Source organism: Drosophila tropicalis, unplaced genomic scaffold, assembly GCF_018151085.1.
Source record: "Drosophila tropicalis isolate 14030-0801.00 unplaced genomic scaffold, ASM1815108v1 contig_1159, whole genome shotgun sequence".
In the NCBI taxonomy this organism is placed as follows: domain Eukaryota; kingdom Metazoa; phylum Arthropoda; class Insecta; order Diptera; family Drosophilidae; genus Drosophila; species Drosophila tropicalis.
Genome location: NW_027172529.1, coordinates 7,848 through 25,305, shown reverse-complemented (window position 1 = coordinate 25,305; position 17,458 = coordinate 7,848). Strand labels below are relative to the sequence as shown.

The 17,458-nt window shown below is 39.1% G+C and overlaps 1 protein-coding gene across 1 annotated transcript; it reads left to right on the top strand.

The window, feature by feature from the left end:
* The first annotated feature begins 15,030 nt into the window (after positions 1–15,030).
* Positions 15,031–16,563, top strand: LOC137574974 (uncharacterized). The gene is made up of 2 exons (XM_068287397.1): positions 15,031–16,423; positions 16,488–16,563. The coding sequence occupies exons 1-2, from the start codon at positions 15,164–15,166 to the stop codon at positions 16,503–16,505; spliced, it is 1,278 nt and encodes a 425-aa protein (XP_068143498.1). The 5' UTR covers positions 15,031–15,163; the 3' UTR covers positions 16,506–16,563.
* Positions 16,564–17,458: the final 895 nt, after the last annotated feature.

The window sequence follows — 17,458 nt, the reverse complement described above, 5'->3', positions numbered from 1 at the left end:
CAGCGGACACGAAGTTGATGATAACCAGAGTTCACTGTGGAAGCAGACAGACGGAGAGAGCAGACAGCGGACACGAAGTTGATGATAACCAGCGTTCACTGTGGAAGCAGACAGACGGAGAGAGCAGACAGCGGACACGAAGTTGATGATAATTAGTGGTCACTGTGGAAGCAGACAGACGGAGAGAGCAGACAGCGGACACGAAGTTGATGATAATTAGTGGTCACTGTGGAAGCAGACAGACGGAGATAGCAGACAGCGGACACGAAGTTGATGAAAATTAGTGGTCACTGTGGAAGCAGACAGACGGAGAGAGCAGACAGAGGGCACGAAGTTGATGATAACCAGTGTTCACTGTGGAAGCAGACAGACTGAGAGAGCAGACAGAGAGCACGAAGTTGGTGATAACTAGTGTTCACTGTAGAAACGGAAAACCAAAGGAGAACAGAAACCGTTACAAAAGCAGACGACGCCGACAAGACACGAAGTTGAGACAATTGGTGTGGAAGCAGACAAAGAGAGATCACGAGAACGAGTGGAAAACAGCCGAGTGAGTAGCGACAACAGAGTGAGTGGCAACAGAGAGCGAGCCGAACAGGTTCTACAGAGATATTGAGTGGCTCCATAGAGCAGGACGACTATAGTTGGGTGAGCTGTTTAATTATTGTCTTGAGTGTGAGTTACTTTGCTTGCACAGCGAAACCAGACCGGTGGCAAAAATATCGACGAAATTGATGCGAGCTGCAGAGAGCACATTTCTAAGAATCGTCTGAATTAAACCATAACCTAACACAATTTGACCTACATTAACATAGTGTGTAAATCTTGTTAAGTCGTAACAAATTTGATTGATTAATACTACCTATATATTACTATACCAATCTTGTTAAGCAATATAACTGTAATTGAGTGAAATGGATCGAGGTGAAATTCTAACGTTGCGTATTGAGGAGTTGCGCACTAAATTGAGAGAGTTAGGGCTAGAGACTACAGGCCTTAAAGCAGAGCTGCAAACGCGTCTACTCGCTCACTACGATCTAATAGAAATTGAGAATGACGGGCAGGAGGCAGATTTCGCCTCGGCTAGAACAATTCGAGAAGTCCCGAACACAGATGGGCAAAGGTCATGGTTCACACTAAAAGATGTGGAGGGAAGCGTTTCAGAGTTTTGCGGTTTAGGTTCGATTGATGTTGTACAATGGATTAGGGAGCTAGAAGAATGCGCTTTAACCGTACAGTGGAGTCAGTTACAGCTTTTTGTGTATGCAAAACAATTGTTAAAGGGAGCTGCATTATCGTTTATACGTAGTAAGAGAGATATTTGTAGTTGGGAGTCCCTGAAAGTAGCTTTGAAAAACGAATTTAGAGTAAAGGTTTCATCAGCAGAAGTTCATAGAAGACTAAGCAATCGACAGTTAAAGAGAGGTGAGAACTTGTATGAGTTTTTGTATTCGTTAATGGAAATCGCAAAGCCAATCGATTTGGATGACGAAAGTTTAATCGAGTATTTCGTAGAAGGTATACCAGACATGAGAGCAAATAAGGCATTATTGTATCAGGCGAGAACAGTGGATGCGTTAAAAGTTCAAATAGAGACCTACTTAAAATCCTGTGATCCTAGAAAGTCGTCAAAGAAAACAACATTTGAGTCATCTGCTCACAAGCAAGGTAGAGATAATAGTGAGAAAAATTCGACAACAAAAGATGATCGCAAATGTTTTAAGTGTGGTGATCCTTCACACATGATGAGAGACTGTAACAAGAAAACGTTTACTTGTTTTAAATGTGGCAAAACAGGCCATCGTTCGTTTGAATGTAAAGATAAAGATACCACCAAAGTTGAAAGCACCAATGTTGTAGATGATAAATTAATAAAAGCATCAGGTAAATTTACTGATTCGGGTTTGGAGTTGAAAGAAGTAACTTATAAATCAATTAAGTTCAACGGTCTAATTGATACAGGAGCAAATTTGAGTCTCATACGTAAAAGCGTGTTTGTTAAACTCGGAATTAAGTCACTAACTGGATATTCGAAGACTCTTACAGGCATTGGTGGAAGTCATGTGATGACCTTCGGTAGTTTTAGCATAACTGTCAAGATAGATGGCATTGAGATGAAAGTCGAGTTTCATATCGTTCCTGATGAAGACATGGCATATGAGGCAATTTTGGGTAGAACCATATTAGATCACGTCGATTTGGTTGTTACCAAGAAAGGTACAAAGTTTGTGAGCATCAACAGAAAAGAATCACTGTGTAACGCGAATAAATCTTGTGCTGAGTTGTTTGAGGAATTTGAAAGTATGTGTATGCACAGTGCAGAACAGAATAAATTGGAAATCAAGAGTGAATCGTCACATATCAGTGCAGAAATCGGTAGTGAAGTCAAGAAGTTGATTAATAGTTACAAACCTATTAGAAATACAAACACTCCTATAGAAATGAAGATTGTACTAACGGATGAGTTGCCAGTTTATCAGCATCCAAGGCGTCTAGCAGAGTCTGAGAAGATAATAAGGCCAAGTTTTTCCGAATATGCTTCGCCTGTTGTACTTGTAACAAAGAAGAATGGGAAAAAGCGTCTGTGCTGCGATTACAGAAAGCTAAATGAGAAAGTGGTCCGAGATAATTTTCCTATGCCACAGATGGACACCGTATTAGAAAAACTTCAAAGTGCGTTGGTTTACACTACTTTAGATCTAACAAACGGGTTTTTCCATGTTCCTGTTGAGGAAAAATCTCAGAAGTACACTGCATTCGTAACTCAGAATGGTCAGTATGAATTCCTGTACGTACCATTCGGAATTTCCAACTCTCCAGCAGTTTTTACCAGATTTATAATGGCAGTAATGAGAGAATCAGTAAAGAATGGAGATGCAGTGGTGTATATGGACGATATAATTATACCAAGTGTTAGCGTGAATGATGGTCTAATTAAACTTAAAAGGGTGTTGAAGATAGCTGCAGAAAATGGGTTGAGAATAAACTGGGAGAAATGTCAGATACTGCAGAGTAAAGTAAATTTTTTGGGCTATATAGTTGAAAATGGAAGTATTAAGCCAAGTAAGGAGAAGACTGATGCCGTTTCAAGATTCCCGATCCCACATGATAAGAAGTCAGTTCAACGATTTTTAGGGTTAACATCGTATTTCCGTAAATTTATCGAAGGATACGCTGTAACAGCTAAGCCCTTAACTGACATTTTGCGAAAGGACAACAAGTTTGAGTTTAAAGAATTGCAAATGGTAGCGGTTGAGCAATTGAAGTTAGCATTGATCAAAGGTCCTGTTTTAAAAGCTATACAATCCTAAGCTAGAGATTGAAATTCACACTGATGCCTCGAAACACGGTTTCGGAGCTGCGCTTTTACAGAAAGATTCAGAAGATGGTTTATTCCATATATATGAGTCGGAAAACTAAACCTTGCGAAGAGAAGTATGATTCATATGAACTTGAGGTTTTAGCAGTTATTGGAGCATTAAGAAAGTGGCGTATATATGTGTTAGGATTGAGATTTAAGATTGTCACAGATTGTAATGCGTTCACGATGACAATGAAAAAGAAAGAGGTTCCATTGCGTGTAGCACGTTGGGCAATGTACCTACAAGATTTCGATTATCAGATCGAACATCGTTCAGGTTCAAAAGATGCGGCATGTGGATGCCTTGAGCCGTTTATCTTGTTTTCTGCTAACTGACACTATAACCCATAAATTAAGGGAAGCACAGTTGTCAGATGATTGGACTAAATTGATTAGGAGCTTAGTTCAACAGAAAGGATATGAAGATTTTTACATTGAAAACGAAATATTGTTAAAGGACCCTAATCGAGAACTTATTGTCGTTCCCTCGCAGATGGAAAAGGAAATAATACAGATTGCACATAAACAAGGACATTTTGGAGCTAGAAAGACTCAGGATATCGTAGAAAAATCGTATTATATTCTAAAATTAAAAGAGAAGGTAGTCCGTGTTGTTGAGTGTTGCGTGGAATGTCTTATTGTTAATGCCAAGACCGGCAAAAAGGAAGGATATTTGATGCCAATAAGTAAAGGAGATCAGCCATTGATGACATATCACATTGATCACGTTGGCCCGATGGAGGTCACAACAAAGCGTTACAATCATATACTTGTTATTGTTGATGGGTTCTCTAAGTTTGTATGGTTGTATCCGACTCGTGGAACAGGAGTCGACGAAGTACTTAGTTCTCTTGAAAGGCAGGCCATAATTTTTGGTAACCCGATGAAAATAATTTCTGACAGGGGAGCAGCATTCACGTCCAATGCGTTTAAGGAATATTGTAACAGACAGGATATACAGCATTTACTGATAGCAACAGGTGTACCCCGTGGCAACGGCCAAGTAGAAAGGATGCATAAGATAATAGTTCCAATGATTTCAAAGTTAAGTCAAGAGAATGAGGGAAACTGGTACAAGTATGTAGGTCGTGTGCAACAATTTATTAATAATACTGCTCCAAGAAGTACAAGAGTTACACCTTTTAAGATTTTGACAGGAATAGAGATGCGTAGTCCTGATGATCCCAAAATGAGAAAGCTAATAACCGATTCGTTAATAGAAGAATTAGACTGTGGTCGTGATGAGATTAGAGCGGAGGCTCGAAAGAACATCGATGAAATACAGCAGGAAATGAAAAGAACGTTCGACAAAAACAGGAAATGTGAAAGAAAATACAATTTAAACGAGTTAGTGGCGATTAAACGTACGCAGTATGGGACAGGTCTAAAGTTGAGAGGTAAATACTTAGGACCATATAAAGTTACGAAGGTGAATAGGCACGGTCGATACGACGTCGAGAAGGTTGGCGACGGTGAAGGACCTTGTAAGACCTCAACAGTGGCTGAGTTCATGAAACCTTGGCTAGGATCATTCGGGTCGAACGACTTGTCAGGACAGCCGATTGTAGGAAATGAAGTGTCAGGCACGCAGCGGCCGTACCTATCTGGTCGACTCACTCATGAAAATAAAGCAGAAGCGTCGATCGAAAAGCACTCGCAATCGTACTCTCGCCTCGATCACATCGCACACCCAAATTTGTCGCTAAGGCCATTATAATAATTAATAAATATATGTATTCTTAACACAAAGAAACATTGTTAATAAATAATAAAAAAGTTTAAATAAGGAAATCACATCCTTAAATAATATTGAATTAAATAACCAGGAATATTCCAATTCTACATATATATATGTACACACACACACTCACATGTGTGTGTGTGTACCTCCTTCCAACTTACATCTCATCGACTTTTTTCCGCACAATTGTACAATTTTGTCTGCGCGTTTCAATTTTTCTTCCTTTTGCCTTGCTCCTCTGCACATTGATTCATAATTGATTAGCATTACTTTACCATTGTTAGAATTTGCGAACGTGTATGTGGGTGTGGGTGTGTAAGTATGTCTATGTGTGTGTCTGTGTGTTTGTGTATTTGATATTCTATTACTTTAGGCCATATCATGGCCTGGACTGTTCTCTGTTAAATTTAGCGTAAATTTTATTTTAGTTGCCTTGTGCAATTATTTGGCATCAACTTTCGTTGAATTAAACCATCAAGTTTGCATTGCAAATTTTTATTTAGTAACTAAATACACAAACGCACATACATATGCATACTTTTAGGCGAATATGTGCAACAAAAATTCAAATAGAAGCTGGTTTTAATGCTACGTAGCAAAGGCAACTTGCTAGGGTTGCTGGACTAACTGGTTTTAATTAGATGGGCTGAGCATGGTCTGAGCTTAGGGAATATCAACTTGAGTAAAGTATTTGAGACTTTAAAAGGGGCTCAAAAGGATATTTAATTGTTTGTGCATCGTAATATATGTAGCTCTACTTTACTGATGATTTAAATAAGACAAAATTCATTCTAGACAAACGACTGAAATCACTTTCAAGTTGAAACTTTCAACCATTCTACAACATTTTCAATAAAAGCTTGCAATCAAGCCCGGAGTTGGTAACGATATAGAGAGAACTAACCCTGAGGTTTTCTATAAGTTACGCGTTATACCTGGGCAGTTGCTTCTCCTGTTGCTGTTGCTACTTTTGCATGTTGCATTTAAAGCTTTTGTAGCGTGCAATGCAGGAAATCATTTAAGCAATTTTCTACCTTTTGCTCTTTTATATAAGTTCACTGCTCCTATCATATACACACACACACCCATAAAGCAGACAAACTACACATACATTTACAAATACCTACCTGAAATGCGCTCGTCTCAAACTTGGTCTTTGTTAAATGCATGTAGGAAATGAAGTGTCAGGCAGGCATAATCATGGCAATCGTTTGGTACCGAGTGAGCGAGACAGAACGACACGCAGCGGCCGTACCTATATGGTCGACTCACTCATGGAAATAAAGCAGAAGCGTCGATCGAAAAGCACTCGCAATCGTACTCTCGCCTCGATCACATCGCACGCCCAAATTTGTCACTAAGGCCATTATAATAATTAATAAATATATGTATTCTTAACACAAAGAAACATTGTTAATAAATAATAAAAAAGTTTAAATAAGGAAATCACATCCTTAAATAATATTGAATTAAATAACCAGGAATATTCCAATTCTACAAACTGGGGGCTCAACCGAGATTTCTGGCCCAAGACAATTAGTGAAAATCGTGTGTGTGTGTGAAGTTCGCAAATGAACAGAAAATTGTTAAAATTGCATGCATTAACGTGTAATATATATACAAAGTCAAGGTTGTTGGCGAACGAATTTCAAAAGACGCAAGCACTACAAGTTCAAAAACTAGTGGAAGTTGGCGTGACTGTACGAGAGGCGACGAGTGGACGGTGAGACGGTGAGCGGTCGGACGACGCAAGAAGAGCGTCACCCAGAATTTTGGCGCCGTTTCGGCAAAAGTCGGCGGCTGAAGTTGAGAGCAGCTCGAGAAGGGTGGTGACTCGAGAGGAAAAGAGAACGCAGACAGCGGACACGAAATTGATGAAAATTAGTGTTCACTGTGGAAGCAGACAGACGGAGAGAGCAGACAGCGGACACGAAGTTGATGATAACCAGTGTTCACTGTGGAAGCAGACAGACGGAGAGAGCAGACAGCGGACACGAAGTTGATGATAATTAGTGGTCACTGTGGAAGCAGACAGACGGAGAGAGCAGACAGCGGACACGAAGTTGATGAAAATTAGTGGTCACTGTGGAAGCATAAAGACGGAGAGAGCAGACAGAGGGCACGAAGTTGATGATAACCAGTGTTCACTGTTGAAGCAGACAGACGGAGAGAGCAGACAGAGAGCACGAAGTTGGTGATAACTAGTGTTCACTGTAGAAACGAAAAACCAAAGGAGAACAGAAAGCGGAGAACAGAAACCGTTACAAAAGCAGACGACGCCGACAAGACCAAACGAGAAGGCAGCAGACACGAAGTTGAGACAATTGGTGTGGAAGCAGACTAAGAGAGATCACGAGAACGAGTGGAAAACAGCCGACTGAGTAGCGACAACAGAGTGAGTGGCAACAGAGAGCGAACCGAACAGTTGCTACAGAGATATTGAGTGGCTTCATAGAGCAGGACGACTATAGTTGGGTGAGCTGTTTAATTATTGTCTTGAGTGTGAGTTACTTTGCTTGCACAGCGAAACCAGACCGGTGGCAAAAATATCGACGAAATTGATGCGAGCTGCAGAGTGCACATTTCTAAGAATCGTCTGAATTAAACCATAACCTAACACAATTTGACCTACATTAACATAGTTAAGTCGTAACAAATTTGATTGATTAATACTACCTATATATTACTATACCAATCTTGTTAAGCAATATAACTGTAATTGAGTGAAATGGATCGAGGTGAGATTCTAACGTTGCGTATTGAGGAGTTGCGCACTAAATTGAGAGAGTTAGGGCTAGAGACTACAGGCCTTAAAGCAGAGCTGCAAACGCGTCTACTCGCTCACTACGATCTAATAGAAATTGAGAATGACGGGCAGGAGGCAGATTTCGCCTCGGCTAGAACAATTCGAGAAGTCCCGAACACAGATGGGCAAAGGTCATGGTTCACACTAAAAGATGTGGAGGGAAGCGTTTCAGAGTTTTGCGGTTTAGGTTCGATTGATGTTGTACAATGGATTAGGGAGCTAGAAGAATGCGCTTTAACCGTACAGTGGAGTCAGTTACAGCTTTTTGTGTATGCTAAACAATTGTTAAAGGGAGCTGCATTATCGTTTATACGTAGTAAGAGAGATATTTGTAGTTGGGAGTCCCTGAAAGTAGCTTTGAAAAACGAATTTAGAGTAAAGGTTTCATCAGCAGAAATTCATAGAAGACTGAGCAATCGACAGTTAAAGAGAGGTGAGGTGAGAGAGGTGAGAGGATGACGAAAGTTTAATCGAGTATTTCGTAGAAGGTATACCAGACATGAGAGCAAATAAGGCATTATTGTATCAGGCGAGAACAGTGGATGCGTTAAAAGTTCAAATAGAGACCTACTTAAAATCCTATGATCCTAGAAAGTCGTCAAAAAAAACAACATTCGAGTCATCTGTTCACAAGCAAGGTAGAGATAATAGAGAGAAAAATTCGACAACAAAAGATGATCGCAAATGTTTTAAGTGTGGTGATCCTTCACACATGATGAGAGACTGTAACAAGAAAACGTTTACTTGTTTTAAATGTGGCAAAACAGGCCATCGTTCGTTTGAATGTAAAGATAAAGATACCACCAAAGTTGAAAGCACCAATGTTGTAGATGATAAATTAATAAAAGCATCAGGTAAATTTACTGATTCGGGTTTGGAGTTGAAAGAAGTAACTTATAAATCAATTAAGTTCAACGGTCTAATTGATACAGGAGCAAATTTAAGTCTCATACGTAAAAGCGTGTTTGTTAAACTCGGAATTAAGTCACTAACTGGATATTCGAAGACTCTTACAGGCATTGGTGGAAGTCATGTGATGACCTTTGGTAGTTTTAGCATAACTGTCAAGATAGATGGCATTGAGATGGAAGTCGAGTTTCATATCGTTCCTGATGAAGACATGGCATATGAGGCAATTTTGGGTAGAACCATATTAGATCACGTCGATTTGGTTGTTACAAAGAAAGGTACAAAGTTTGTGAGCATCAACAGAAAAGAATCACTGTGTAACGCGAATAAATCTTGTGCTGAGTTGTTTGAGGAATTTGAAAGTATGTGTATGCACAGTGCAGAACAGAATAAATTGGAAATCAAGAGTGAATTGTCACATATCAGTGCAGAAATCGGTAGTGAAGTCAAGAAGTTGATTAATAGTTACAAACCTATTAGAAATACAAACACTCCTATAGAAATGAAGATTGCACTAACGGATGAGTTGCCAGTTTATCAGCATCCAAGGCGTCTAGCAGAGTCTGATCAGAAAATCGTTGATAGTATAGTACAAGAATTGTTAGAGGAGAAGATAATAAGGCCAAGTTTTTCCGAATATGCTTCGCCTGTTGTACTTGTAACAAAGAAGAATGGGAAAAAGCGTCTGTGCTGCGATTACAGAAAGCTAAATGACAAAGTGGTCCGTATTAGAAAAACTTCAAAGTGCGTTGGTTTACACTACTTTAGATCTAACAAACGGGTTTTTCCATGTTCCTGTTGAGGAAAAATCTCAGAAGTACACTGCATTCGTAACTCAGAATGGTCAGTCTGAATTCCTGTACGTACCATTCGGAATTTCCAACTCTCCAGCAGTTTTTACCAGATTTATAATGGCAGTAATGAGAGAATCAGTAAAGAATGGAGATGCAGTGGTGTATATGGACGATATAATTATACCAAGTGTTAGCGTGAATGATGGTCTAATTAAACTTAAAAGGGTGTTGAAGATAGCTGCAGAAAATGGGTTGAGAATAAACTGGGAGAAATGTCAGATACTGCAGAGTAAAGTAAATTTTTTGGGCTATATAGTTGAAAATGGAAGTATTAAGCCAAGTAAGGAGAAGACTGATGCCGTTTCAAGATTCCCGATCCCACATGATAAGAAGTCAGTTCAACGATTTTTAGGGTTAACATCGTATTTCCGTAAATTTATCGAAGGATACGCTGTAACAGCTAAGCCCTTAACTGACATTTTGCGAAAGGACAACAAGTTTGAGTTTAAAGAATTGCAAATGGTAGCGTTTGAGCAATTGAAGTTAGCATTGATCAAAGGTCCTGTTTTAAAGCTATACAATCCTAAGCTAGAGACTGAAATTCACACTGATGCCTCGAAACACGGTTTCGGAGCTGCGCTTTTACAGAAAGATTCAGAAGATGGTTTATTCCATCCGGTACAATATATGAGTCGGAAAACTAAACCTTGCGAAGAGAAGTATGATTCATATGAACTTGAGGTTTTAGCAGTTATTGGAGCATTAATAAAGTGGCGTATATATGTGTTAGGATTGAGATTTAAGATTGTCACAGATTGTAATGCGTTCACGATGACAATGAAAAAGAAAGAGGTTCCGTTGCGTGTAGCACGTTGGGCAATGTACCTACAAGATTTCGATTATCAGATCGAACATCGTTCAGGTTCAAAGATGCGGCATGTGGATGCCTTGAGCCGTTTATCTTGTTTTCTGCTAACTGACACTATAACCCATAAATTAAGGGAAGCACAGTTGTCAGATGATTGGACTAAATTGATTAGGAGCTTAGTTCAACAGAAAGGATATGAAGATTTTTACATTGAAAACGAAATATTGTTAAAGGACCCTAATCGAGAACTTATTGTCGTTCCCTCGCAGATGGAAAAGGAAATAATACAGATTGCACATAAACAAGGACATTTTGGAGCTAGAAAGACTCAGGATATCGTAGAAAAATCGTATTATATTCCAAAATTAAAAGAGAAGGTAGTCCGTGTTGTTGAGTGTTGCGTGGAATGTCTTATTGTTAATGCCAAGACCGGCAAAAAGGAAGGATATTTGATGCCAATAAGTAAAGGAGATCAGCCATTGATGACATATCACATTGATCACGTTGGCCCGATGGAGGTCACAACAAAGCGTTACAATCATATTGTAGCATGTTGTGGAATAACACATTAATAACAATATAAACATATTGTAGCAATTAGTTACAATATTTATGTGCGCAACATTCAAGTGCATTGGCCTCTTAAGTAACATGACCACCCATGAGTGCATGGTGCTGGACAATTGCTGTGTCGGCAAATATAACACGCGCGGCCGCGTTGGCCCAATATGCAATATGATACATCCTCACTCTACCGACATACATACATACTCTTATGTAAACATTTATACATTTATACATAAGTATGTTTATACATAAGCATACCGCTCCTCTGCCTGCATGACTAGCAGCGCAGCTACGCGGTCTAAGCTATAGTCGACAATTGTTATAGAATTAAGAATTATTCAATAAACTGAGCTCAGACCAAAAGGGACGATTGGTGTTCTTACTTCGAACCTACTACATGGCGACCGTGACAGTGGTCACCAACTGAGGCGTGACCAAAAGGAGCAGACCAAATCACAGTAAGTAGAGTGATGGGAAAAAAATCTGGTGTGGTCAAAAAGTTAAGAGCCAGAAAGGCACAGAAATTGAGGCTACTAAATAGCCCGCAGACTAATTGGAATACCTCGGTAGAATTACACGCCGAGGTAGAGTTTATAAAAACCCAATTAGAAGAAAGAAAAAATAAAACCACAACAACCAGAATCCCATACTCTACGATTCAAAACGTGGCAAAACCAAAAATAAAAATAAGTCCACAAACTGTGAAGGAACTACCGGAAACCAAAGTAAACAGTTAAATTCCTGCGCAGGGAACGAAAAAGAAAGAGAAGATTTGCAAAAACAATCTCTTAATGCTTCTAAGCCCAATGTATATGACGTCATTGTAAATGACGAAGTACGAAAATAGTGACCTTGCGAATAACTGATTCTTTAACCACATTCAAACATGGCAAGAAAGTTATAGCAAGAATTGACATTTGCCATATGTATACCAACGGAATTCTCGACTTAGGTCAATTTTTCCAAAGGCTCGAAAAAGAAGCCGGTATACTCAACATAAGTCAAGTCAAAGTGGCACCGAGCGAAAAGATCTTTGAAACTGTTTCAATAGAATCTTTTAAAAATATGGGCAATCAAATTTTACAATCATTAAGAGTAGCGCTACTCAAGCCGGTGACCCTATTATTAAATAATGATAAACAAAAAGAAGCAATACTGTTTACGTTCCACGATGACCCAATACAAGGAGGTCATACTGGAATATTGAGAACTATGGCCAAAATAAAAAGGCATTATTATTGGAAAAATATGACACGAGATATATCTAAATATATAAAAAAATGTAATAGGTGTCAAAAAGCAAAGATAACAAAGCATACAAAAACACCGTTAATCATAACTGAAACGCCACAACAGGCTTTCGATAGGGTTATTGTGGATACGATCGGTCCACTCCCAACATCAGAACACGGAAATGAATACGCAGTAACTTTAATCTGCGACCTAACAAAATACCTTGTAATAATACCAATTAAAGACAAAAGTGCAAAAACAGTAGCGAAAGCTATATTTGAAGATTTCATTCTGCGGTACGGTCCAATGAAGACGTTCATTACGGACATGGGAACAGAATATAGAAACTCAATAATTGAAGATTTATGCAAAAACTTGCAAGTAAAAAAAGATTACTTCAACTGCACATCATCACCAGACTGTAGGCACTGTGGAGCGAAGCCACCGAACACTCAATGAGTATTTACGATCATACATTTCAGTTGACAAAACTGACTGGGATGTATGGATACGGTACTTCGCATATTGTTTTAATACAACACCCTCTATGGCACATGATTATTGTCCATATGAGTTGGTGTTCGGTAAAACTTCAAATTTGCCACAACAATTTAATAGTGTAGATAGGATAAATCCACTATATAACATAGAAGATTATGCTAAGGAATCAAAATTTAGATTAGAACAGGCTTATAAAAGAGCAAGAATTATGTTAGAACAGCACAAAGCAAAGAATAAGGAAATATATGATAGGAAGGTAAAAAATATTGAATTAGAAATAGGAGATAAGGTTTTATTACGTAATGATACGGGTCATAAGCTAGAATCTAAATATTTAGGCCCATACATCATAGAAGAAATAAAAGATAGGGATAACATTTTAATTACAGATACAAAGAATAAGAAACAATTAGTGCATAAAGATAGGTTAAAAATTTTAATCAATTAATATATATACATATATAAAACAAAAAAAAAAATTTTTTTCAAACAATAAATATAAAACAAGAGAAAGAAATTTAAACAAATAAATTACCAACATTTAATGACACTATACATATACAAATATAATTTTACCACATGTATCATTAAACAAACACTCGAACATTCGAAAAAAAAAATAAAAAAAAAAAAATCTTTTTAGAAAATAACTCCATATAATTACGTTATTTTTCTAAAGAGGGGGGATGTAGCATGTTGTGGAATAACACATTAATAACAATATAAACATATTGTAGCAATTAGTTACAATATTTATGTGCGCAACATTCAAGTGCATTGGCCTCTTAAGTAACATGACCACCCATGAGTGCATGGTGCTGGACAATTGCTGTGTCGGCAAATATAACACGCGCGGCCGCGTTGGCCCAATATGCAATATGATACATCCTCACTCTATCGACATACATACATACTCTTATGTAAACATTTATACATTTATACATAAGTATGTTTATACATAAGCATACCGCTCCTCTGCCTGCATGACTAGCAGCGCAGCTACGCGGTCTTAGCTATAGTCGACAATTGTTATAGAATTACGAATTATTCAATAAACTGAGCTCAGACCAAAAGGGACGATTGGTGTTCTTACTTCGAACCTACTACAATATACTTGTTATTGTTGATGGGTTCTCTAAGTTTGTATGGTTGTATCCGACTCGTGGAACAGGAGTCGACGAAGTACTTAGTTCTCTTGAAAGGCAGGCCATAATTTTTGGTAACCCGATGAAAATAATTTCTGACAGGGGAGCAGCATTCACGTCCAATGCGTTTAAGGAATATTGTAACAGACAGGATATACAGCATTTACTGATAGCAACAGGTGTACCCCGTGGCAACGGCCAAGCATTAGATAATAGTTCCAATGATTTCAAAGTTAAGTCAAGAGAATGAGGGAAACTGGTACAAGTATGTAGGTCGTGTGCAACAATTTATTAATAATACTGCTCCAAGAAGTACAAGAGTTACACCTTTTAAGATTTTGACAGGAATAGAGATGCGTAGTCCTGATGATCCCAAAATGAGAAAGCTGATAACCGATTCGTTAATAGAAGAATTAGACTGTGGTCGTGATGAGATTAGAGCGGAGGCTCGAAAGAATATCGATGAAATACAGCAGGAAATGAAAAGAACGTTCGACAAAAACAGGAAATGTGAAAGAAAATACAATTTAAACGAGTTAGTGGCGATTAAACGTACGCAGTATGGGACAGGTCTAAAGTTGAGAGGTAAATACTTAGGACCATATAAAGTTACGAAGGTGAATAGGCACGGTCGATACGACGTCGAGAAGGTTGGCGACGGTGAAGGACCTTGTAAGACCTCAACAGTGGCTGAGTTCATGAAACCTTGGCTAGGATCATTCGGGTCGAACGACTTGTCAGGACAGCCGATTGTAGGAAATGAAGTGTCAGGCAGGCATAATCATGGCAATCGTTTGGTACCGAGTGGGAGAGAGAGAAAGGAAGGAGGGGGGGGGGCCTTCTTTGTTTTGTTCTCTCTTTTAAAAAAAAAAAGAAGGGGAGTAGATAAAAAAGCACTAGTATTTTTTTCCTCTTCTTTTCTCCCCCCCCCAAATTTTGTCACTAAGGCCATTATAATAATTAATAAATATGTAAACATTAGGAGTATTTTAAATAAGCCCGCTCCTCGTCTCAGTGAATTTCCCCGATAACCGAATTTGGGCACACTAAAAGGGTATAATACGCTAAGGCGGGGTACGGGCACACTCTCTTGAATATAGTGAATAAGACCGCATGTGCACTTAATTTGAAAATAAATAAAATCCGGAAATATAAAATCAATCCCAAGGGATTAATTACTTTAAAAAGTAGAGAGTTTACAAATCAGGTGTGGGGTTTGCCCTAAAAAACGTATTTTCATGAAATACACCGAGATTATTAAATTAAACAAAACCGCATTGTTTGAGTTGCTAGCGGCCAAGGAAGTACCTTGCGACAAAGAAGCGTCAATTTACCAATTGCGAGCATTGGTAAAACAAGTCATGGCACAGAATCAGTCTGGAGAGAGTGATGTACCCGAAGAGCAGGCAGTCAGCCCAGCAGTGTCTGCAAATGTGCTTGCCGGACAACTTGTGGATGTTGGTCCGGAGCCTCTTATTGAGCAGCGCGGCGTGGGAAACATTGAGCAGCCAAGTACACCGGATCAAGTGGGTGCTAACCAGTCGCCGACGATGTCTCGTGAGACCTCTGTAGGACCAGACGCGAACGTGCATGTTCGTGAAAGCGCACAAGCGAGCGAAACCGACGAATTGTCTTCGATTCTTAGTAGCATCGAATTGTATACAGCACGTAAAAACCTGGCGGAGCTAAAAACACGTGTTATGGAGCTGGAGGAGAACTTAGGCGGACCGCAATATAATTGCCGCATGAACTTGAAAGATGTCGAAACTACTGTACCTAAATTCTCTGGTGATGGTGATCTGTCCATTCACGTATGGATTCGTGAGCTGGAGAAAGCAGCAAGAGTGTATGTACTGAGTGATGCCCAATGTTGGTCGTTGGGCAACCGACTGCTGGAGGGATCTGCTAAAGCATACATGACATATGAAAAGACTACAACCTGGAGCGAGCTGAAGGATGCCCTTGTGAAGGTATTTGGCCTACAAATGACAAACTACGAGATTGCTAACCAGATGAGGAAGCGCTCAATTGGCAAAGGAGAGTCACTCTTGCAGTATTTCATCATTATGCGAAATATTGCTCAGCAGGGCAATTTTGAAGACACCGATGTGGTCAAATACATTGTTGACGGACTACAAGATCGAACCGGATTGTCAGCTCCTTTGTATTATTGTACTTCTCTGAATGAATTGCGAGAGAAGATGATGCGTTTTCAATCAGTTCAGCCACCAGCCAAAAACTACGTTCCTCAGGCTCGTCAGACTTCAGACCGTTTGCAGGCCATTACGCCTGCTGCAAAGGATAAGAGATGTTTCAATTGCCGCCAGATTGGTCACTTAATGTTTGACTGTCCACGCCCGGAGAGACCAAAAGGAAGTTGCTATCGGTGCTTCAAAGTGGGCCATCAGTACCGGAATTGTCCAATGCGAACCCAGATCGCCGCCATGAGCTCTAGTGAAGACCCGGACACCATTGATGATAAGTCATTTATTCAATTAGTAAGTTTAAGAATATCTTGTAAAGAGGGATGCACTGATGTTAATAATATTTTTGCCCTATTAGATTCCGGAAGCCCAGTAAGTTTTGCCAGTAGAGCGTTGATGCCGCATTTAGATTGCGATAAATTAGTTAAAAGTTCTTTTCATGGACTGAGCGGTGGCTCTATTCTGACTTTTGGAACAGTCAAATGTTTAGTTCTGTTTTGCAAAAATATTATGAAATTCAATTTTTAGTTATTCCCGATAATATTATGCCGACGCAACTACTTCTTGGTAGAGACGCCTTGAATAAAATAGGTCTTAAGTTCTCATTGATTGAAAATGTAAGAAAGTATGAAAAGAATTCTGCATCATTAAAGAGTACCATTGCTTTTGTTTACAAATCCTTCTGTGCATCCCTGTTTACTAAATATCCTAAGCATAATACCATTAGTAATAACACCACTGATCTAGATAATAATTGTAATAACCCTAATGTAAACACGAATGCATCCCCGTTTCGAGAATGGCTAACAGAGTTGCAAACTGTTTGTGCAACGCTGTCAGATACCGGGAATACTACTGTTGGCAGTGAATTTGGATTAGGCGCGATGCGTGAGTGCCGAGACATTGTGCATGAGCATTACATTGACCGATTTTCAATTAATTACGGGTTGCCTAAATATATGATGAGAATATGTCTGACAGATACAACACCATTTCATAGTAGTCCTAGAAGGTTATCATATTATGAAAGAGGAATCGTTTCTAAAACGGTTAGTGAGTTGTTAGCCAATAATGTAATCCGACCAAGCAACTCCCCCTATGCGTCCGCCATCGTCCTAGTGCGAAAAAAGGATGGCAATATACGAATGTGCGTTGATTATCGAGGTTTAAATAAGAAGACTGTGAGGGATAATTTTCCATTGCCTTTGATAGAAGATTGCCTAGAATACCTGGAGAGCAAGACCGTTTTCTCCGTCATAGATTTGAAAAGTGGCTTTTACCATGTAGGCATGGAAGAGGATTCAATTAAATACACAGCATTCGTTACAC

What these genes read in the sequence shown, in the direction of transcription:
- LOC137574974 (XM_068287397.1), top strand. Translation starts at nt 15,164, where the DNA reads ATGAAATACACCGAGATTATTAAATTAAACAAAACCGCATTGTTTGAG.